The 19,713-nt window shown below is 38.5% G+C and overlaps 1 protein-coding gene across 3 annotated transcripts in view; it reads right to left on the reverse strand.

Moving 5' to 3' along the window:
* Positions 1–19,713, reverse strand: part of NALCN (sodium leak channel, non-selective) — a 276,634-nt gene that overhangs the window by 196,124 nt on the left and 60,797 nt on the right. For all 3 annotated transcript variants that reach the window (XM_072994642.2, XM_072994641.2, XM_072994639.2), the window contains 3 exons: positions 18,919–19,058; positions 18,001–18,129; positions 11,790–11,944 (listed from right to left, as the gene is read on the reverse strand). In XM_072994642.2, coding sequence (XP_072850743.2) covers positions 11,790–11,944; positions 18,001–18,129; positions 18,919–19,058 — 424 coding nt within the window. The remainder of the gene's footprint in view (positions 1–11,789; positions 11,945–18,000; positions 18,130–18,918; positions 19,059–19,713) is intronic.

Consider the following 19,713-nt stretch of genomic DNA (forward strand, 5'->3'; position numbering starts at 1 on the left):
CAGCACATAAAAATACCACCTCTGATTAGGTCCCTATAATATAAAAAAAAACCAAACCACATTTCTATCTGGCCATCTTACCAACACCTGGGCTGAAAATTCTTGTTTTCTTTGACTACTGTATTTCATCAAAGTAATGTACTCCGAATATTTTAAACAGACTAAGCTGTGGTGCTATGTGTAATCACAACTATGACATCAGTGAGTAATAAAACAGACAGCTGTAAATATATTACCACTAAGGTTTTTTGACAAAGAATCATTTATTTTATGAACAATGACAAAGTATGGCAATTTCATACTGTTTTGAAAAACAGTATCAAATCACAAAAGTTGTTAAGCTATGCAATCAACATTTTTATATATGCTTATCTAGCGGGGCTGAGCTACACAATGCATTACAGTACTTCTAACAAATGTCTCGTGTCAGCATTTTTTGGGGGGGATTAAAAGTACTCAATCAAGCATACAGAAAAATCTAATATACATAGCAGGCTTATTAACAGAGTTTGTATAGCATCTATTTTACTGGTGTACGTTGAAACAGATGTTTTAAATAAAAAATATGTAAAATTTCTTGTTTTTTAAAATGGTCTCCAGATCTGATCTGAAACCAGTTTGATGTCTTTTCAAAACTTCATTAAATGACAGCATTTATTCCCTGCATATTCTAGTCTTTTCAAATCATTTTTATGGGGGGGGGGAATTAATACATAATTCTAGGTAGGACTGTCAAACTGCAACCTAGAGCTCTTCACTGTTACACCCAAAAATGAAAATGGGAAACAAAATACCCCCCCACCTCTTTCGTCTGCTACAGTGAGTGGGCATCCAGTTGTGATACCCAGGAAACAGAGTAGAACTATTAGATGTCTTAGAAGGGACACGGAAAGACAGGCAGTAGAAGATAAGGTTACTTCATCCACTCCACAAATCAATTTAAAACTAAAGAGCAAATATCTAGGTTGTAGCCTGGCAACACTAACTCTGCGATCAATGCGGTTTTTGTGACCAGTTCCTGGTAATAAAGGTATGATCACAAAAAAACTGAAATGGGCATTAACCCAAGGATTGGAGATGGGGTTAGAAAGTTGCTTATTAACAGTTTGTGGTTTTTTAAATATAAACAGTACTTTACCAGCTGCAGAGTTTCCTTTAGACTGTCACTACAAGGCAGCTGTACTAATCTATTCACATTAGTTTCACCTGACTGCCTTGTTTAATGTAGGCATCAGTTGCTTTGGGATCAACATGGCAATTAATTAAAATTCTGTGGGCCTCTTCTGCAATTTTCCAAACTTAGTAACCCCTTTCCTGGTAAAATTAACTTACTAAGAAATTCATTTTTGAAATTAAAAATGCATTAATATTTGTGTTGCCCATGTAAGGGGATGGAGGCTAAATCCAATGGTTAATCCCTACTATAGAACGCCCACTGAGTCAATGGGGCATATCTAAGAGTCCCATTCATTCAATGGGTCTTTTCTACTTGGTTCTAAACCATTCAATTTGGTTCTAAGTGCTCCAATAGTTTCCAAACATGGGTAGCCATTGAATGTACTATGTCAGTGCTAAGAAGTTCTATAAAGTGGCATCACTGCATCTGATTATATTCTTCGTAAGTGTACATTTACTTCAGGTGAATCTTGAAAAACAGACCAAACTGAGTTTATTTTGAAATGCATGATCTTCAAGTTGAAACCTGTGTCCAAACTGGTATCTGCTTCCATTTGGGAGCAATTCAAAGAGACACAGGAAGACAGCATGGCTGCAGAATTTTATACATTTCATTCTGTATGCAGAAAATGCCAGGATAGTGAAAAAGCCACCCAGAGTAGTCAATTGACTAGATGGGTGGGGTATAAATGTGATCAATCAATCAATCAATCAATCAATCAATCAATCAATCAATCAATCAATCAATCAAAACAGAGCTGTAGTTTTGTAACTGGGAGCTACAATGTCCAACAAGGGAATAATTTCACTAGCATTCCTGTTTTTATACTCGGGAACATTGTGCTTTTTGGGACACATGTAGAAATAACTGATCAAAGATTATGCCTGTATTCTTCATGCATTTTGTGACTCTCTGTTTATGGCTGCAGTTGTGTTCAAGGTTTCTAGGAATAGCCTAAGAGTCAAAAAGAACTGGAACATGCCACTGCCTATTCAACAGATAGCTGCTGCTCAGGGTGGCCACAGAAAATGAAGGACAGGCCACCTAGGTATTTAAAAATAAGGAAGAGGGAATGCCAACAGGTGTAACTTTTCATGCAGATTCCCAGTGTGGTGTAATGGAGAGGGTGATAGACTAGACTTATGGAGAACAAGGATGGAATCTACACCTGGCCATGGAAAACCAATTAGGGGTGGTGGGTGAAACTGGTAAAACAACTCCTTAACTATTTAACTTACTGTATTTTTCCATGTATGTGACCCCCCCAAAGCATAAAATGACCCCTTAATTTTGACCCTTGCTGGAGGTGGAGGAGCAGTTAATGGGCAACTGCTCCCTCCACCTCTGTCTCTCCTGCTGCTGCTGCCTCCTCCATCCACCCAATCACTTCCTCCAGTGCGACTGCTTTGCCTCCACCTCCTGCTGTCTCTGCCACCGGTACCTTGAAAGCCCTACTAGGATCACTATACTGTAGTTGGTTCCCAGTTGACTGCACACAAACACAGCTTTTCATACACTCTACCGCTGCTGAACTTTCTTCTGCTCCACAATTATTAAAGGTTCAGGGCCCCTGTCATCCTTTTTATGTGGCCACTCTATTGTTGCTGCCGACACTATCCTTTCAAGAAGATTCATGTGAGATCTCCTAAAAATATAGAGTACATTTTTGAATACTGCATAAGTCTCAACCGTTAGTTAATCAGAGTCAATTAGTTATTCCCAGAAGAAACTATCTGTGGTACATTATCCCAAATGTACATTTGTAGATAACACTCATATGCATATTTTTGACTACCACAACAGAAGTGTGTCCCATTTTATTCTCATAGGGACCCTGCAAAATTGTTGCCCAGTCACTCAACAAGCTTCTTAGCTGTAAAGGCAGTGAACTCACAAGTCTGAGGTCCACCAATCTTCCAATTATTCTCCAAAGTGGATTTGTATCAAATATATATTTTCATATACAAGTTTCAAGAAACTGCATGATAGTTTTTCTAAAGTGCACAATGTAGATTCTTGAGAAGACATGCAACAATGTGCCTCAAATGGACTCATGCCACTGCATACACACAACCCTTCTGTTTCTTACAGGTCTTACGCAAGACAAGTATCTGTTCTCAAAGCATGAATCTGCCCAACAACTACAGTACAAATCCACACAAGTCAGAAGGAATTAAATCCAAGTAATGTATTTGAGACCAAACTGAAAGTTAAATTAATGCCAGCTTGTTACTGGAATGACAGGACACTTTTCATTTTGTTCTCATCACATCACATAATTTAATTTGTGCTTCAGTTTTTAAAGTCAAGCGAATCTAAGACAACACTTTTATTCATGCTTCTAACCTCAGATAATATACTTTGGATAATTCACATTAGCAGGGAAATGATTATCAGCTTCTATATGCGGTCAATACAGAATAGATTTTTGAAGGCAAAGATTGCTGAGCAGGAACTGAATCCAAGTGTTCAAAGACCACAAGTGATGCTGTCCACTATACTTTACTGGTCTGTACTGCACACTCGTTTTTAAACAACTAATTATTATTCTTCCTTCCCAGTGTGAAAGACTGCTATAAAAGTCACATTTGGGGAAGAAATGATTGCAGTACAAAGCATGAGCATATTAATATGCATAGAGGGAAGGAATGAAAGGATGAACAGCAGTGGAAACGCACTGGACATCAAAACTTCCGTGTTTCTTAATTCATATATGAAAAAGAAATTTTCAGTGACCTGGGAATCAGTGATAGGAAAGATTTTTGTAATTCACTGCTGAAATGAAAGGTTGCCATTTAACCCACCGAGCCAATAGTTTCAGTTTTCAAATGATTTATACAGGTATGTTTTTCTAATGTTTAAAAATCTTCTCAGGTTGCGAACAAGTGATAAAATATATCAGCATGTTGTTAGCTGTGGAAACCTGCCGTATAGATATGAAGAGGTTGAAATCCTATAGCAGAAAACAATACCAGCAGAACAAACTTGAATTTGTGAGATCCAACCCTGTTTACTGTGGCACATTCAGGTATATTTGCAGTTTATAAATCTGAGTAATTTTTGAGCTTTTAAATGTCTTTTAATTGTTGTAAGCCACCTTGGGTCCTTTTAAGGAGAAAGCCGGGGTAAAAAATACTTTAAATAAATAAAATAAGTACTATGATTAAAACTCAACAGCTCACTCTTTTTCTGGTGCTTTGTTCTGCCTTGTAGGGCAAGTTCTCAAAACTAAAGCCAGTGCACACTAAACATGTTAAAATGCACAATCAGATAAACATAAACCAACATATACTGAGATCAACAGCAAGATCAGTAATAACCTTATTACAAAAAATTAGAAACTGTTTAAGGCAACAAAAAATATAATCTAAAATACAGAGCCACAACTGAAAATGCTGCCTGTTACTGCCAAGACTCATCACCTTTCATGGTGGGTCAAAGACCAGGTCTGTTGAGGAGCATCTTAGGACCAGGTTCAAGTGAGTGTAGATGATATTTCAAATAATCTGTCTTTAAACATTATGGGGCTGTCCAAAGTATTGAAGGCCCCATAATCAGTGAATGAGGAACCAATGCAACTGCAGTGAAATTGGAAAATGCGTGATCACACCACCTAGCCACAAAAAGTCTTGATTGATTGTTAGCAAACCTGATGGATGCCTCCTAGAGCCAGGAAACGTAAATGACCACACATATGCCACAGTAAAAATAAAAATGGTCACAACTTTTATCAGTTACTGCTGTCAACAGCCCCTGGCTCTAGCTTAAAGGACAGATCCCTAGAGCAGACACCCTGCCTGATGAATGATTATAAGCAATGGTGACAGATCTGAGGTTAACCACATGGGTGTAGGCCACTGAGTGGCCCTGTCTGTCCCAACCATGAGTGGAAAACGTGTAACCATTCCTGAGCAGAGTGTGTATCTTCCCACCCATGTCCCTTGAAGGGGCACCTGTTGAAGACAGTCACCCATCTGGAGGGTTCTTCTTATACCTCCTGGTCCTCATGTTTCAATCTGCACCTGACAAAGCTATGACAAATTATAATACTAAAGTATTTCGAAAACAATTCAGCCAAATTGAAAGCAATAACCAAATTTAAAATCAATAATTCCAATTAAACTAAATTTAACAATTAACCAACATCTTAATCTGAACTCCCATTAGACAGAATTGAACTACAGTGGTGCCTCGCTTAACAAGAAAATCGCTTGACAATTAGGTTTTTGTGATCACAAAATGATGGTTTAAATGGGAAAAATCCGCTTTACATGATTGTTTCCCTGCCTCAGGAACTGATTTTAGCTTTACGACGATCTAAAAACAGCTGATCGTTGGGTTTCAAAATGGCCACCGGGTGTGAAAAATGCCCCCCCGCTGTTTTCTAGGACAGATTCCTCGCTTTACAGGCAGCGAAAATGGCCACCCTTATGGAGGATCTTCGCTGGACTGTGAGCTTTCAGCCCATTTGAAAGCATTGAAGGGTTTTCAATGCGTTTCAATGGGCTTTTTTATTTCGCTTAACGAGGATTTTGTTCTACAGGGATTTTGCTGGAACGGATTATCCTCGTTAAGCGAGGCACCACTGTAATTAACTTGACAAACCTAGGTGGCAGAAGCAGCAAAAACCTTTAAGTTTCCCCCTTTAAGTTAAATGGACCAGAAACTCCATTTATCCAGTCTGCCTGGGAACTGCTGCCCTGCCCACTAGCCACCAGACTGGCTGGTTGGAATTTACTGCAGAAAAGCCATACTTAGTGAAAAGCTCTGAGGGAATAATTAGGCCTCCCCAAGACAATATCTGCCACTACCACTGACAAACACAGCCCATGAGTCTGGGATTGAGTGTATTATGTATCAACGGAATCTGGATTATCTTTAATGGCAGAAATGGAAAAGGAATGGGTTGGTTTTATATTTTCCTATAGAACGATCTATTATGTACCACTCAAGACTGGCAACTTGCCTCAGAAATCCATATACTTTTGCATGCATCTTGCCTCAAAAGTCTATACCAATGATGAACCGATGGTACGCATGCCACAGCTGGAACGTGGAGACCTCTCCCTGGGCACACGAGCGGAGCGCTACCCCCCCAATGCCAACGCCGCCACCCACCCCCCACAGCCAAAACCTCAAACTGCACGATTGTAAGCCACCTATCCCTGCTACCTTCCTTGGTTGCAGCACTTGTAAATCAGTTCTTTTAGGGATCGGAGATAAGGCTGCTTTATTGTTTACTGCTATAGAACAACCCTGGGCAGTCAGTCCAGCTTGTGAATTACTACTTCCACCGGAGGCGACTGCAAGCAGGAGGGAAAGCTCCAATTAAGGCAGGAAGGAAGCAAGAGAGGGACGAATGGATTCATCAGCTTGTTTAAATTTAATGAGAGGAAACAGGGTCATAATGAACTGATGCGAATGATTGCTGAAAATTTAGGGAGGGAGGTTGTGTGTGTGAGAAACTGACTCTTTCATAAAACCATGAAAAAGGAACCTTCCAAAGTGTTTGTGTGTGTGTATGTGTGTGTGTGAGAAAGAGAGACACAGAGAGACTTGACTCATAAAACCAGAATTAAAAAGGCATCAAAGGCTAATCACAATTGGTGGATTACATTGCATTCAAAAGTATCCAGTAAAGAATTTTGGTAAGATTGTATTATGGTACACACTTGATTTTTTTCTGGCCAGCCTTACAAATTGTTTTCTGTTTACAGAGTGGGAGATGGAAGTAATTTTAAGGCATTTCCCACATAGTTCTATTTTTAATCCAAAATATGGCCCTGCGATGTCTTTTTCTGGTAAGTAGGGAAATTAAAAAAAGAAGCCTAAACATGTTTGTCTTAAAAAAGTCTTTAATGAAAAGATTTTTCTGCCCTCTGCACCATTTGAAATATTTAAATATCTAATATTTTATTATGTGATTATTTAATTGTCGTTATATTTTATGATGTTTTATGTGTTGAATTTATTTTATACTTGTAATTATGCTTTTTGTTTGACTGTGTTGTGAACCACCCAAAATAGCCTGGCTAGATGGGTAGCATATTAAAGAAAGAAAGTAAGTAACTTTAAACTTGGCAGCAGTACGTCAAGGTTTGAAAAGTTATAGTACTATAGAAATATATCAGAAATGTATCATTAGAGCTTCACCATATGTCATGGGATGGATCTCTGCAATCCTGTGATGTAACACTTCTAAAATGCAATGCTATCCATGTTTATACAAGTGTAAGTCCCTTGTAGTTAATGGTGCTTATTCCCAGGGTGTTTATAGGAAGATAGGTTTAATTAATGATTATTCATTAATCTTTCTGGATTTTTAAAGGAAGAAGTAACAGTATGAGTATTTAATCCATTCATTGATTAAGTATAACATTCAGAATGCCTCTACCTATCTTTAATTGAATTCAGTTATGCCATTTATCAGGTGCCTTAGGTGATCTTCATTAAGATACTGGTTAGATCCCGATCATCTGAGGCTTCAGCAAAGTGCCCAGACTCCTGTTTTTTTTTCCCCCTAGGGTTCCTAAACTGGGAACATTGAGAAACTCTGCCATGATAGATGTGACCAGTCACAGGATACTCTGCAAAACAAACTGGTGAAGTGAAAACAAAAGTAGCTTTTCTAAGAAAAGCATACAACAGAAATGGGGGTTGAGCTTTAAAAAACACTACTCTTCAGGGAGACCTCTGGTCCTCTTTATTGTGAAAATTTGTTGGTGTCATTGACTTTTATCGTTTTGATTTGTCATTGCTGTTTCTGTTACATTTTAGTGTCCATAGGTTGTCTGTCCTGGTTTGTAATTGTCTGCAAGGAGCCCAGAATAGTGCCTTGGGACTAATGGGGTGGTATATAAATTAAATATAAATAAATATAAATAAAACCATGAAAAAAGGAACCTTCCAAAGTTCATCTCCACTGCATTTAGCTCTGCAATTTTTCCTAAGAACAGCAAGTACAGTATTTCAAGATTCTGTTTAGACTCTAAATTGAACTAGGCAGAACTGGAATATTTAGCAGTAAACACCTAGTAAAAGACAACCAATACACCTGGGAATAGATTTCTGAAGTGTGTAGGAATCACATTTCTCTGTTTCTCATCCCCAAAGAAGGGGAAAGTATCATAGTTTATTCGCCAAATTTGAATCCCAGTATCTCTACTCCTGGTCTTGCTTTGACTGCAACCCCAAACAAAAGGTCTTACAAACAAAATACTGTGGCTTTCTTTATTGAGTCAATCCATCTCATGTGCAGTCTTCCTCTTTTCCTACTGCATTGCACTTTTTCCTGCATTGCTGCCTTTTCCAGTGAGCTTGTCTTCTCATGATGCCACTGTAGTACAATACCCTTTGCTTGGTTATTTTAGCTTCTAGTAAGAGTCCACACTTAATTTGTTTTACTTATCTTTCTGACAAGTCATGATACCTGTAAATCTCTTTTACAACATTACATTTCAAATAAGTGAAATGTGTGTATACACTTTATGTTGTGTATAAAAAGTAAGTATACATTTTACAAATTTGCACTCCTATATATAGCTGTTTTTCTGAGGGTAGCATACTTTGGAGGAAACAAGTTCAGGATTTCAATGTACAGTGGTCCCTCGCTTGACGAGGATAATTCATTCCATTCAAATCGCTGTTAAGCAAAACCCTCGCCAAGCAAAACAAAAAAGCCCATTGAAATGCATTGAAAACCGGTTCAAAGCGTTCCAATGGGCGAAATACCTCAGCGTCCAGCGAAGATCCTGCATAGGGCGGCCACTTTCGGTGCCTGTGAAGCGAGGAATCCATCCTAAAACACAGCGGGGAGCCATTTTGCACAGCGGGCAGCCATTTTGAAGACCCGACAATCAGCTGTAAAGATCGTCGTTAAGCGAAAAATCGTTTCCCGAAGCAGGGAATCAATCATCGTTAAGCAATTTTTGCCTATTAAAACATTGTTTTGCAATTGCAAAAGCGATCACAAAAACTTCATCGTCAAGCGATTTCCTCATCTAATGAGGTAATCGTCAAGCGAGGGACCACTGTACTTAATAAGCTTTATAAATAGGGTGCATTTAATTCAGTGTAGCATTTTGCACTTGGCTTTTTTCTAAAAGAACTGTCAGTTGGAGAAATCAATAAAGAACGAGACAAAATGTGTAAATGACGTGAGTTTTTTCTACACTAAAACCTCAGTATTCAGGTTTAATTGCAGTGTTGGCACTTCAAAATAAATAATTTGGTTTTGTGTTGCCATTTGGGCACTTGGGCTCAAAAAGGTTCACCATCACTGGTCTATACAATCCCAAGGTTTATGATGAGTGTTGGTGAAGAAAAATGCACTTCCATAATCTCTACATACAGGTCATGCTGGGTGACAGTGACAGACTAAAACATCAGGAAACTACCAGATGGCTTATTTGTATAACAGAATGACACCTATTCTCTAATGTAACCAGAATTTGGAAGAGTTACTACTGTACATGGGCCCTGTTGGCTGACTGATTCTAAGAATTCTAATCAGAAGGGCAATTTCCAAGATTTGCCAGCAACAGAGGGGACTGTTTTCTTTCTTTCCTAGGAGACTCTCTCTACTAGTCCATGCTTCAAATGGATATTAGAAAAATAAGTTTCCCAATAAGCAGAAGTGCATCAAAAAGAGCTACTGTAAACAGCTGTCACATAACAAGCAAAGAAAAAGAGAGAGTTGTGTCTTGTTCTTTTACTTTTAAGTGCAATTTGATCTAAAAAAAGCAGCAGGTGAATTTTTTTCATGGTATGGTGATAAGAGTTATAACCTGCCAGTATCTGAGATTCTAGAGAGAGAAATCCAAATCAGAAACCTAGCAGATCTACACCTATTTAAACTTGTTTTAACTATTTACTAAGAGACATCAGGAGACTTGCCTTAAAAAAAAGGCAGAACTCTGAATTACTGAATGTAGTCCATGGAGTCATGGTTACTTTCATTTGTAAATGTATTAGCTAAACTTAAACAGACAATCACACATATAATTTCAGTGAAAAATGTAATTACGCGGTCATTATGCCCACCTGACCTATAACATTTATTTCCCTCTCTGTGTTGTCAGTTGGGTACTTTTTGATCTATTGGTCTTTGCAGGCAACTGTTGAATACCCTGAAGCCTATGCAAATAAAATCATATACTGTACTTAATTACACCATTCAGTTGTTTAGTTTTCATTTGTAGAAGGCAAGAGTATGGTTCTGAGAAGCTATATTTTAACTACATGGGTCCCTCATTATGCGCATAAACATCTACTTATGCAGTCTTAATGACTATTTCAAAAACACTAACATACGTGCGGATGAAAATAACACAATGAGTTTGGTGCTTGTATATACCAATGTGAGCAAGAAGGTGCTATTGCACTCCCATCTCCTTCTGGGATTTCCACATGAATCTGGCTGACCACTGTGATAACTATTGTGTCTCCATCCTTCAAAGCTCTTGGGATCTGAGGCAGAGAAGCTCTTAGAATTCTCTGCTAGAAAGCTAGATTTCAGGGGAATGCATTGGAACTCTTTCATGGAGAACTGCAGGCATCTCATGATGTATTAAATTTCAGATTTCACAGGATAGATGCATTATGGTCAAAGTGGTATTGAACTAATAGATCTGGATAGAGTGGCTACATCTTCTTTTGGTTTGATCAGTCATGATCTTCTATATTTAAAGGGTCAGACAGCACATAACATTTAAAAATCTGTATCCATCTTATTCTCAAAATGGGGAAGCAGTATGGGAGGGTGGGGACATGATTTTAGGTCATTAAAAAGGCTAGAAGAGAAAATAGTTAGGAAGTCTTGCTCATCCCAGACCTCTGTTAGCAATTGCAATCTCTATAGCTGTCCTTCATCAAAGAAGAAAATACCAGGGAGAAGTTACAGTTACGGCCATAAAACATTTGACCCTTTAGTATATTGGGAAACAAACAGCACAGATGGACTGCATATATGGTAACCCTAATGGGATAGTTAAACTTAAGGCCTTAGGAATAGACCTCAACAGATGGGAAACTCTGTCATCTGATCGTTCAGCCTGGAGGCAGGCGATACATCACGGCCTCTCCCAATTTGAAGACCTTTGTCCAGCAGGCCGAGGCAAAGAGGAAGTCACAAAGGAAGCAAAACCAGGGAGCTGGACAGGGGACAGATTGGATTTGTCTTCAGTGTGGAAGAGATTGTAACTCTCGAATTGGCCTCCTCAGCCACACTAGACGCTGTTCCAAGTCCTCCATACAGAGCACGCTACCATAGTCTTTCGAGACTGAAGGATGCCTACTACTAATGGGATAGTGGGATGAAAAAAAGAGGACAGGGTTCCTGTACCTTTAATAGTCGTGTAGAGGAGGAAATATCAGCACATGCAGCTTGCCTTAAGCTACATCTGCTGACACTTCTGCTTCTAAGCACATATTAAAGGTGCAGAAACCCTTCAGTCAATCTACAGTCTTCAGCAATAAAATAAAATCTGTAAAAGATAACAACATTCATATTAATATCCCTTTGCTGCATATATATGAACTGTCTGTTAAGAGCACCTCCTACATATTTGATAATGCATATCAAATAAAATATATTTTAATCAGATGGACAAACCTATCTCGTTAAAGCCACTGTAGCCCAGTTCTTGCCTGCTCAGGCCCAATTCTTCAAGGTCTAAACATGCAAATCCTGGTGGACATTGGTAACCTTCTTCTGACTCCTTTGAACAATGTGTGTCTGGGATCGCTAAATTATTCCAGGTTATGTTTCTGTTGGGGGAAAAAAGACAGTTCAATCTGTTAGTCAAGGTGAGCAACATGTAAGCAGAACAACTAGGTAACCACCCTGCAAATAAAAGTTATATTACATCAGCTCTCTGCTGATGTTTAAAAGGTGAAATGAGAAAGCATGCTGAGGAGAGAGAATAACAGGAACAGTAGCCATGGATTAAGAATTGTTTCTAAGAACTTCTTAGCAAGAAATCTGACATTGTTGTAAAGAATATGAAATAACTGTTGGTGTAATGACAGTTCATACTTGGAGGTAAGGCCATGCATACCTTAGTGCAAAGTAAAAAAGGAAAATCTGTGTGGTGGCTTGTCAAGTGTTTACTTCTGAATCCCCTATTGAAAATACTGGCCTAACTCAAACACCTCTTCAATGGGTGAATAAAAGCTTAGAGAAAATTGCAAAATGGAGAAAATAAACAAAGCTGCTAAAATTAGTAATTTGAAAATGTGAGTATTTGCATTTTTTAAAAAAACTGAAATGTAGGACTACAGATCAGAATCTATTTACCAAAATGTACTCTAGCTCTCTTTGTTCCTGAATGTCAAATCAATTATTGTTGTTAATCATAACCACCATCACAACATATCCTGCCTTGTCTGCAATGAACTCAAGGCAGCATACAGATATCTCTTCCTCTCTACTTTAATCTGCACAACTCTGTGAACCAGCTCAGGATCAGGCAAGGTCATCCAGTGAGCTTCAGTGCCGAGTGGAGATTTGAACCCAGGTCTCCTGGGTCCTACTCCAGCACCCTAACTATTATCCCATCCAGGCTCTCATTCTGTTCACTCCATTTTTTGGTTCTCAAATTCAAGGACAATGATAATGTTGTCACAGATAGGCCACTCTTATACTCAAAATTCCTCTAGAATTCTGTCTGACCTTAATTGTTTTTTTGTTGTGTAGTTAGACTGCAATAAACCTTGTCAATGTGCAGACTGCTGCAGTTAGTTCACAAACCTCTCTCTCTTAAATACCATCTGTATACTTCAGGCCTTCATTTTTTTGAATATTCAAATTGTTGGCCCACATAGAAATATAACAAGCATAAAAACTCGCTGACAGGTCACAAATGAGGAATAATGGGTAGCAGGACAGTTCCCAAGTGAAGAACAGTCTGATCCTCTTCTCTGAGGAATTAATTTTAGGAACCAGGCTTTCCATTTTCATTAAGAACCTGGGGACACAGTACGAACTCTTCTTTATCAGATTCACACATCGCTGTACTCTGAAAGGAACAATGGCTCAAGAGACTAGAGAAAAGGCTTTGGAATGATTGGAAGAGTTATCCGCCAGCAAATTGAGATTTAATGTAGGCCAATACACTGAAGGAGAATGGAAGAAAGTATAGCTATTAAAACAAATTAACTGTACAAGCAGTGCTAATACTAAAACAAAATGGAGGCAAGTAATTTAGTTGAAAAGGGTACTGCATGTCCTCAAACCATTTACTTTCAAGAAATTGTTTTTATCTCTTTTGTTATCATTGTATGTCCTCTCCATCCAGAAAACAAGCATTTGAGTGTCACAGTAACCCTATGAGGAACATTAAACTGAGAAACAAAGAGATGATGCCAACTAACCCAAAGCAGCACAAGACAGTCACAGAATTATGGTTGGAAGCATCCTCAGAGATCATCTAGTCCAATTCTCCTAATACAGGATCTGCAGTGTGGGATATAACTACCATTTCCCTGAGAAATGGACATCCAGCCTCCACTTAAATACCTCCATGTTCTTGAGGTAGAGAACTCCAATTCTGTCTTTTAGTTCTAGGCAGCATGCCTTCTGGAGCAACCATGAAGAAGCCTTTCCAAGCTTTTGAAATACCTGGACATAGTTACCTTGTCCCTCTCTACCCTAACCTTTTCTAAACTAAATGTACACAATTCAGCTGAAAATCAGTGCAATGTAAATGTTAGATTACTGGTCTATCATCTAGGAGGTCCAGGTTCAAATTCCCACTGAGACATGAAACTCACTGGATGACTTCAGGCCAGTCCATTTTAGTTTGACCTATCTCACAGAGTTGATAAAAAAAACTAAAGTTGTATAGAAGAGAGTCATGTACATCAGCAGAAAAGAGAGATACATGTCGAATAAATGAGTGAGTGAGTGAATGAATGAACAAATGAATGAGTAAATGGTTCTTCACCAACTTAGTTTCCAGACCCCACAACTTCCCAGTTATCCTCCTCTGGATTTTGGGCCTGTTTCAGTGTCTGAATGTCCATATACTGTGGTGCCCCAGACTGGACAGAGTGCTCTAACTGCAATATAACCAGAGTACTGTATTTTTCCGTGTATAAGACACCCCATGTATAAGACACCCCCCCCTTTTCTAACCCAAAATTTCTTTCTTCGCAAGAAAGTGGAGTGGGAAGGCAAGGATCAAAGCACTTTGATTCCTGCTTTTCCCCTCCACTTTCTTGCAAGGAAAGTGCTTTCCCCCTCCATTTCTTTGCGAATAGTGGAGGGGCAAAGCAGGGATCAAAGCACTTTGATCCCTCCCCCTCCTTACTTCCTTGTATAAGACAACCCTCAAATTTTAATCTAAATATTTAAGACAAAAGTATCATCATATACATGGAAAAATACAGTAACTATTTGTACCCAAGAAAACAGCACTTTCATCTTTTATACTTACACAGATAGGGGAATTTTGGTCCATGCAAGTAGTTATTCGGTGGGCGGGGGAATATTGATTAGAAGAGCAAATGAAAACGATCATTTTAAAAACAGGAATCTGTTCTGTTTTGCATGTAAATGAATTAGGATGAGCATGTCTTGCAATGAACTGTAGATTAGCTTACCATTTTCAAACTAACAAGAAGTGGCTTGATGAATTACTGTGCTTTTTGGTGCTGGTATCTTACTGTGCTCTATCTTGGTATCATACTCTGTCTTGGCCTTTGGTTCCCTATCATGCTCTGTCTCTGGTATGTGTATTTTTCTCTGGTATGTGTATTCTGATTAAAGTTGTAAAACCAAAGAAGGAGGGCGAGGGAAGAAGAGTGAACTGTAAAACTAGCACGGAATGGGTGTGCAATAAGGTATGGCAAGAACCACAAGAAGAAAATAACATATGGCGGGAAGAAGCATGACAATAACCAGCATTTGTTTTCCCCCAGTGTCTCTTAGTGCTTTTGTGAGAACAAAGGAAAGAAACTGTTACGTATTGTTCTAAGCTCCTTGGAAAAGGTATATGATAAAAACATATAAAAATTTTTTAAAATGGAATCACTTTACTATCCAGTATGTAACTGAGCTTCATAAAACACAGTGAAGCTAATAATCTAAATAAACAGGATTGTGCTATCATTCGGGATCCAAATCTAGACTTCAAGGTGACCTTCCAGGTGACACTGGCTGCACTGCTTGAATACATAAAAATCCATAGAGCAATTAAATAATCCAGTGCTGTCCTCTGAAGATGCCAGCCACAGAGACCGGCGAAACATTAGGAAAAACAACCTTCAGAACACGGCCAAAGAGCTCGAAAAACCCACAACAATCAATTCATTTCCTTGTTTTGTATTATTTGTACCAGAAGAAGAATAAAACATGAACAAAATAGTAAATAAGTAAAAGTATATCATGTTGAGGAATTCCACCAAATAACAGGGAACAGCCCAATGTAAGATAGGTTGAAAGGAAAGTTGTCTCAGAAGAAATGTAGTTAGATAAGTGATTATAATGACAGGATAATAAGTGTGAAGAGTGCCTAGCTAGAAAGGGATTCAACAGTCTCTCAAGGGAAAGAGGAAGAATGTGATAAAAATAAATAAATTGAGACCAGTATTACAGAAAATATAGCACACAATTTAAAAAAAGAAAGAAGGGTCTCATCAGCATTTTGTTTATACTGATTTTTCTGAGACACCTTTAGATTTTTAAATGGCCTATTTTTGTTTATTCCATCTCATTGTAGAGGTACAGGTGGAACCACCAACTGGTTATTACTCTTGGGAAATCAACACACTTGTGCTCTTAGGTTGTGAGAATTACAGTTTTCTGTCTCATGACATTATTGGAAAGGACTGATCTCCTCTTAGGCTGCGGTCACACCAGCAAAATCTTTACTCCTTGTGAATTTCAAAATTTATGTCATCAGCCTCTACACTTTACATATTCCAGATCCTTCCACAAGGTGGTGCCCCTTCCCCTGAGCCCTTTCATATTTTCCTCTTGGGGACCTCATGGTAGGGCTGCAAAGAAAACAAAGCCCGACTATGAGTTTCTCTTCTGCAAAAGGCATAAACGCAGCAGAGAAACTCATACCCATCAAGGAAATGTTGCTGAAACACCAATGTAACCAAATTTATTTATTTTTAAAGAAAAAAGGGGGCCCAGAGATATAAAACAACCCAGAAGGAAATATTCCAGAACCAAAGTATATCCAGTCATATCACATCAAATTCAGGGAAATGCTGTGGTAATTAAAAAACATGTCAGAACACATACCCCAGGATATATGACACATGACTGCAACATGGAACTGCTAAGGGATAAAAGACGTGGGAAAACAGGGGGACATTTTCCTGGTGTGACCACAGCCTCAGTCATTTTTAGGTCACAGTGGAAAGAGCAGGCATCAAAAAGGATACCTAAGGGGAAAAGCTATATATTTGGGAATGCTGAAGGAGAAACATTCTGCCTTTTGAGCGGGCCTCCATGACTTGTTACATACTAAAATGAATTAAGCCCACCAGAAATGTAATAAAACTTTTGCCCACCTGCCCAGATGTGGGGGGGAGGGCAACCACAGGAATTTTGAAGCAGCTGGAGACCATGAAACATGACCAGAGGGTTTTGTTTATTTATTATTTATTTAAAACATTTTTCAATCACCCTCCTCCTTAAAAAGGATACAAGGTAGCTTACAACTAAAAAAATAGTATTTAAGATTAGTAACAATGAGTACACAATACTAAAATGATCAATGAATACAATACCAGAATAAATTCAGTAAGGTCAACAATCCATTTAAAAAACCCCACTCGGCAGCCATTCTCTCAAGGGAAGCTTGCTTGAAGTTGCATTTGTTGAGGTGGGCAGTGTTGTATGGCCTCTTCTATATAATCAAGCTATCACTGCAGTCTGGACATCATATTTTACATAGAATAAAGTAATGGATGCTTGGGGACTGACTAACAGGATTTATAAGATTCATTTATAAGAAAGAAACTCTACAGCTATTGGAATAAGTCTCAAAATCTCTCCAGGGCCACTATGAAGTGGTTATTCTCACAAGACATAGGAATGCCTATTCTATTAAACAATGTTTAATAGAATATCATGTTCTAAAAGAGGCCAAGTGGGACCCAAACAGTATGTGAACAGAGAATATTAGTTCCCACCTCTCAGCAAGTTGTAGTTTTAAAAGTGCTACTTTGCTGTTATTAATGACAGCACAAAAATTAGGAACCAAGACGTCTTTAAATCAAAGTATAGCTGCTTTGGCAGTTAGGCAATCCCAAATCTTTGACAATTTGAGCTAATAAATCTCTAAAAGATGCCTCCCACACACACACATACCAACAACGACAATACTCCATTAAAAATACTTCACCAGTGAAATATGTACAAACTACCCCAACAACCTGCAAAAATCCTACCCCCAAGTATAGAGATGAAAATTCCTTTGACTCCACAAACCATACTTGGCTTGAAGAACTCTTTCTGTATGTTCCTCCCATTTAGATATGCATCAACAATGGAGACTCTCTGGGCCCTGGACACATCTATCTACCAAGGCTCTCTTTCTAGGTTTGTGGATGGCTGGTTGGGTTGGGGAGGAGAATGTGTTAATGAGTGCACTGATGTTTATGAATACACAGGTATATAAGAGAAAGGGTGTAGCTGGTGGCCTCTCCTCCTCTGTATCAGCCCACCGATACTCTGCAACTTCCAGAAGTTTAGCCAAGAGAGAATTTGACTGAAAAGTTCCCTTTCATTGAAAAAAAAAAGTTGGCCTCCCCTTTTCCAGATGGAAGATCCACTGGAAGAAACAGAAATTTTGATTTAGACTCACCCTGGCTTTGTATCATTGGTTACACAGTGGTACGTGAAAGGTCCAAACATTTGAACCCCCAGAATTCCGTACAGAAGCAGAAAGAAGAGGAGGAATATTGACACACTCCAGATTTGTTCACCTGAACGCCTAGCAAAGAAAGGGAAGGAAAGGAACACGCATTAGATGCAAACGCAACATGAAAACATATATAGGAAAAGTATACTATTCCTGATTCACTTCCCTAAAAAACCAGGATTTATTAGAAACATTCAATAAGCAGGGCTTACAACCCTATTTCATAACGTATGTATGTAAAAATCAACAGGCAACAGAGCTGACTCAAGATATTTTATTGCTAGAGGCAAAAAAAAATAAATAAAGATGGTGCACCCTCCCATTTCACTTGCAAGCCAACAGGACTCGCAGTTGCGTCCCTCAGCACTGGCAATTAGATGAAGGCACCACAGAGCAGGTTGACACCTCTCTCTCACACACATCTTACTGCTATCTGCCAGCTTTTGCTACGCAAGGGAACCACTTCAATTTGCCTATTGTTGGGACCACTACTGATGGACAGTAAGAACCTGACTTGGAAAAGTTACTTTTAAGGCTATTATTTCCAGAATCCCCCAAGTCTATACAAGCACTGAGCTGAGACATTCTTTCAATTTTTTGAAATCCTTGAAGATATTTTCTTTTTCTTCTCAGAATGGAAAAAGGGAACAGAGAGGCTGGAGCTACATATGAATTTTAAGAAGTATACCACCACAAATATATCATAATTTAGATTATACATGAAGTAATGAACAATATTTAGGATCAAACAACACAAAGCATCCTTTCCCCCAATACATTCTTACACAATTATACACAGATTTAGCAGAAACACTATTTATAAAGAAATGTAATGTAAAGAAAGAAAGAAAGAAAACTTACTTTAAAATGTTAGTTATCCTGGTTCTTGGCAATTCAAAGCGGAAATAGATTCGGAATGCTCGAATCATAATAAGTGGCCGTGGTATCCTCAGCATGCCCCATGGTGACATTTGGTCAACAATCTCAGCAATTTCAAACACCTAAGAACAAAAGAAATGACTTTTCCCCCTCTGATTTTACCTAATCATAACTGCTATTGTTTGTGCAGTTTTCAATACCAACCTTCTTTCAGTAGTCATTTTCAATGAAATCAAGATTTCCATGTTTCTCTCTGCTAAAATCGATTGCTATCAAACCTATCAAGAGCAATGCTAGCAACTAAGGTCATAATGCAAATAATATGATTTTGGAACATAAAATATCAGTTATCTCGGCAGAGAAACCAACAGAATGAAAAATGGGAATTAAAGTAATCTTTAGATACTCAGTGTGGTTTAGTAGTAGAGTGACAGATTAGGACTCATAAGGCCTGAGTTCAAATCCCTGCTCTGTGACGGAAACTCACAGGGTACGTGGAACTGGTAAAACCACTTCTCACATGTCTCACTTACCTTGAAAGCCATTATTAGGGTTGCTATCAGACAGTTCCAAGTTGACAGCAGATAACAACAAAGTAAACTTAATAGGAAAAAGAAGGAATCACACAGAGATGTAAAATGTCCAAATCTGAAGGGTGGCATTGTCCAGGTAGAATGAACTTAGGATAGCTAAAGGGTTAAGATCTAAGGAGGGTAAACAGGAAGATTTGCTATTCGTCATGAATAGTATGTTGTACTGCTTACAACCCAGTGTGGT

Source organism: Pogona vitticeps, chromosome 3 (genome assembly GCF_051106095.1).
Source record: "Pogona vitticeps strain Pit_001003342236 chromosome 3, PviZW2.1, whole genome shotgun sequence".
In the NCBI taxonomy this organism is placed as follows: domain Eukaryota; kingdom Metazoa; phylum Chordata; class Lepidosauria; order Squamata; family Agamidae; genus Pogona; species Pogona vitticeps.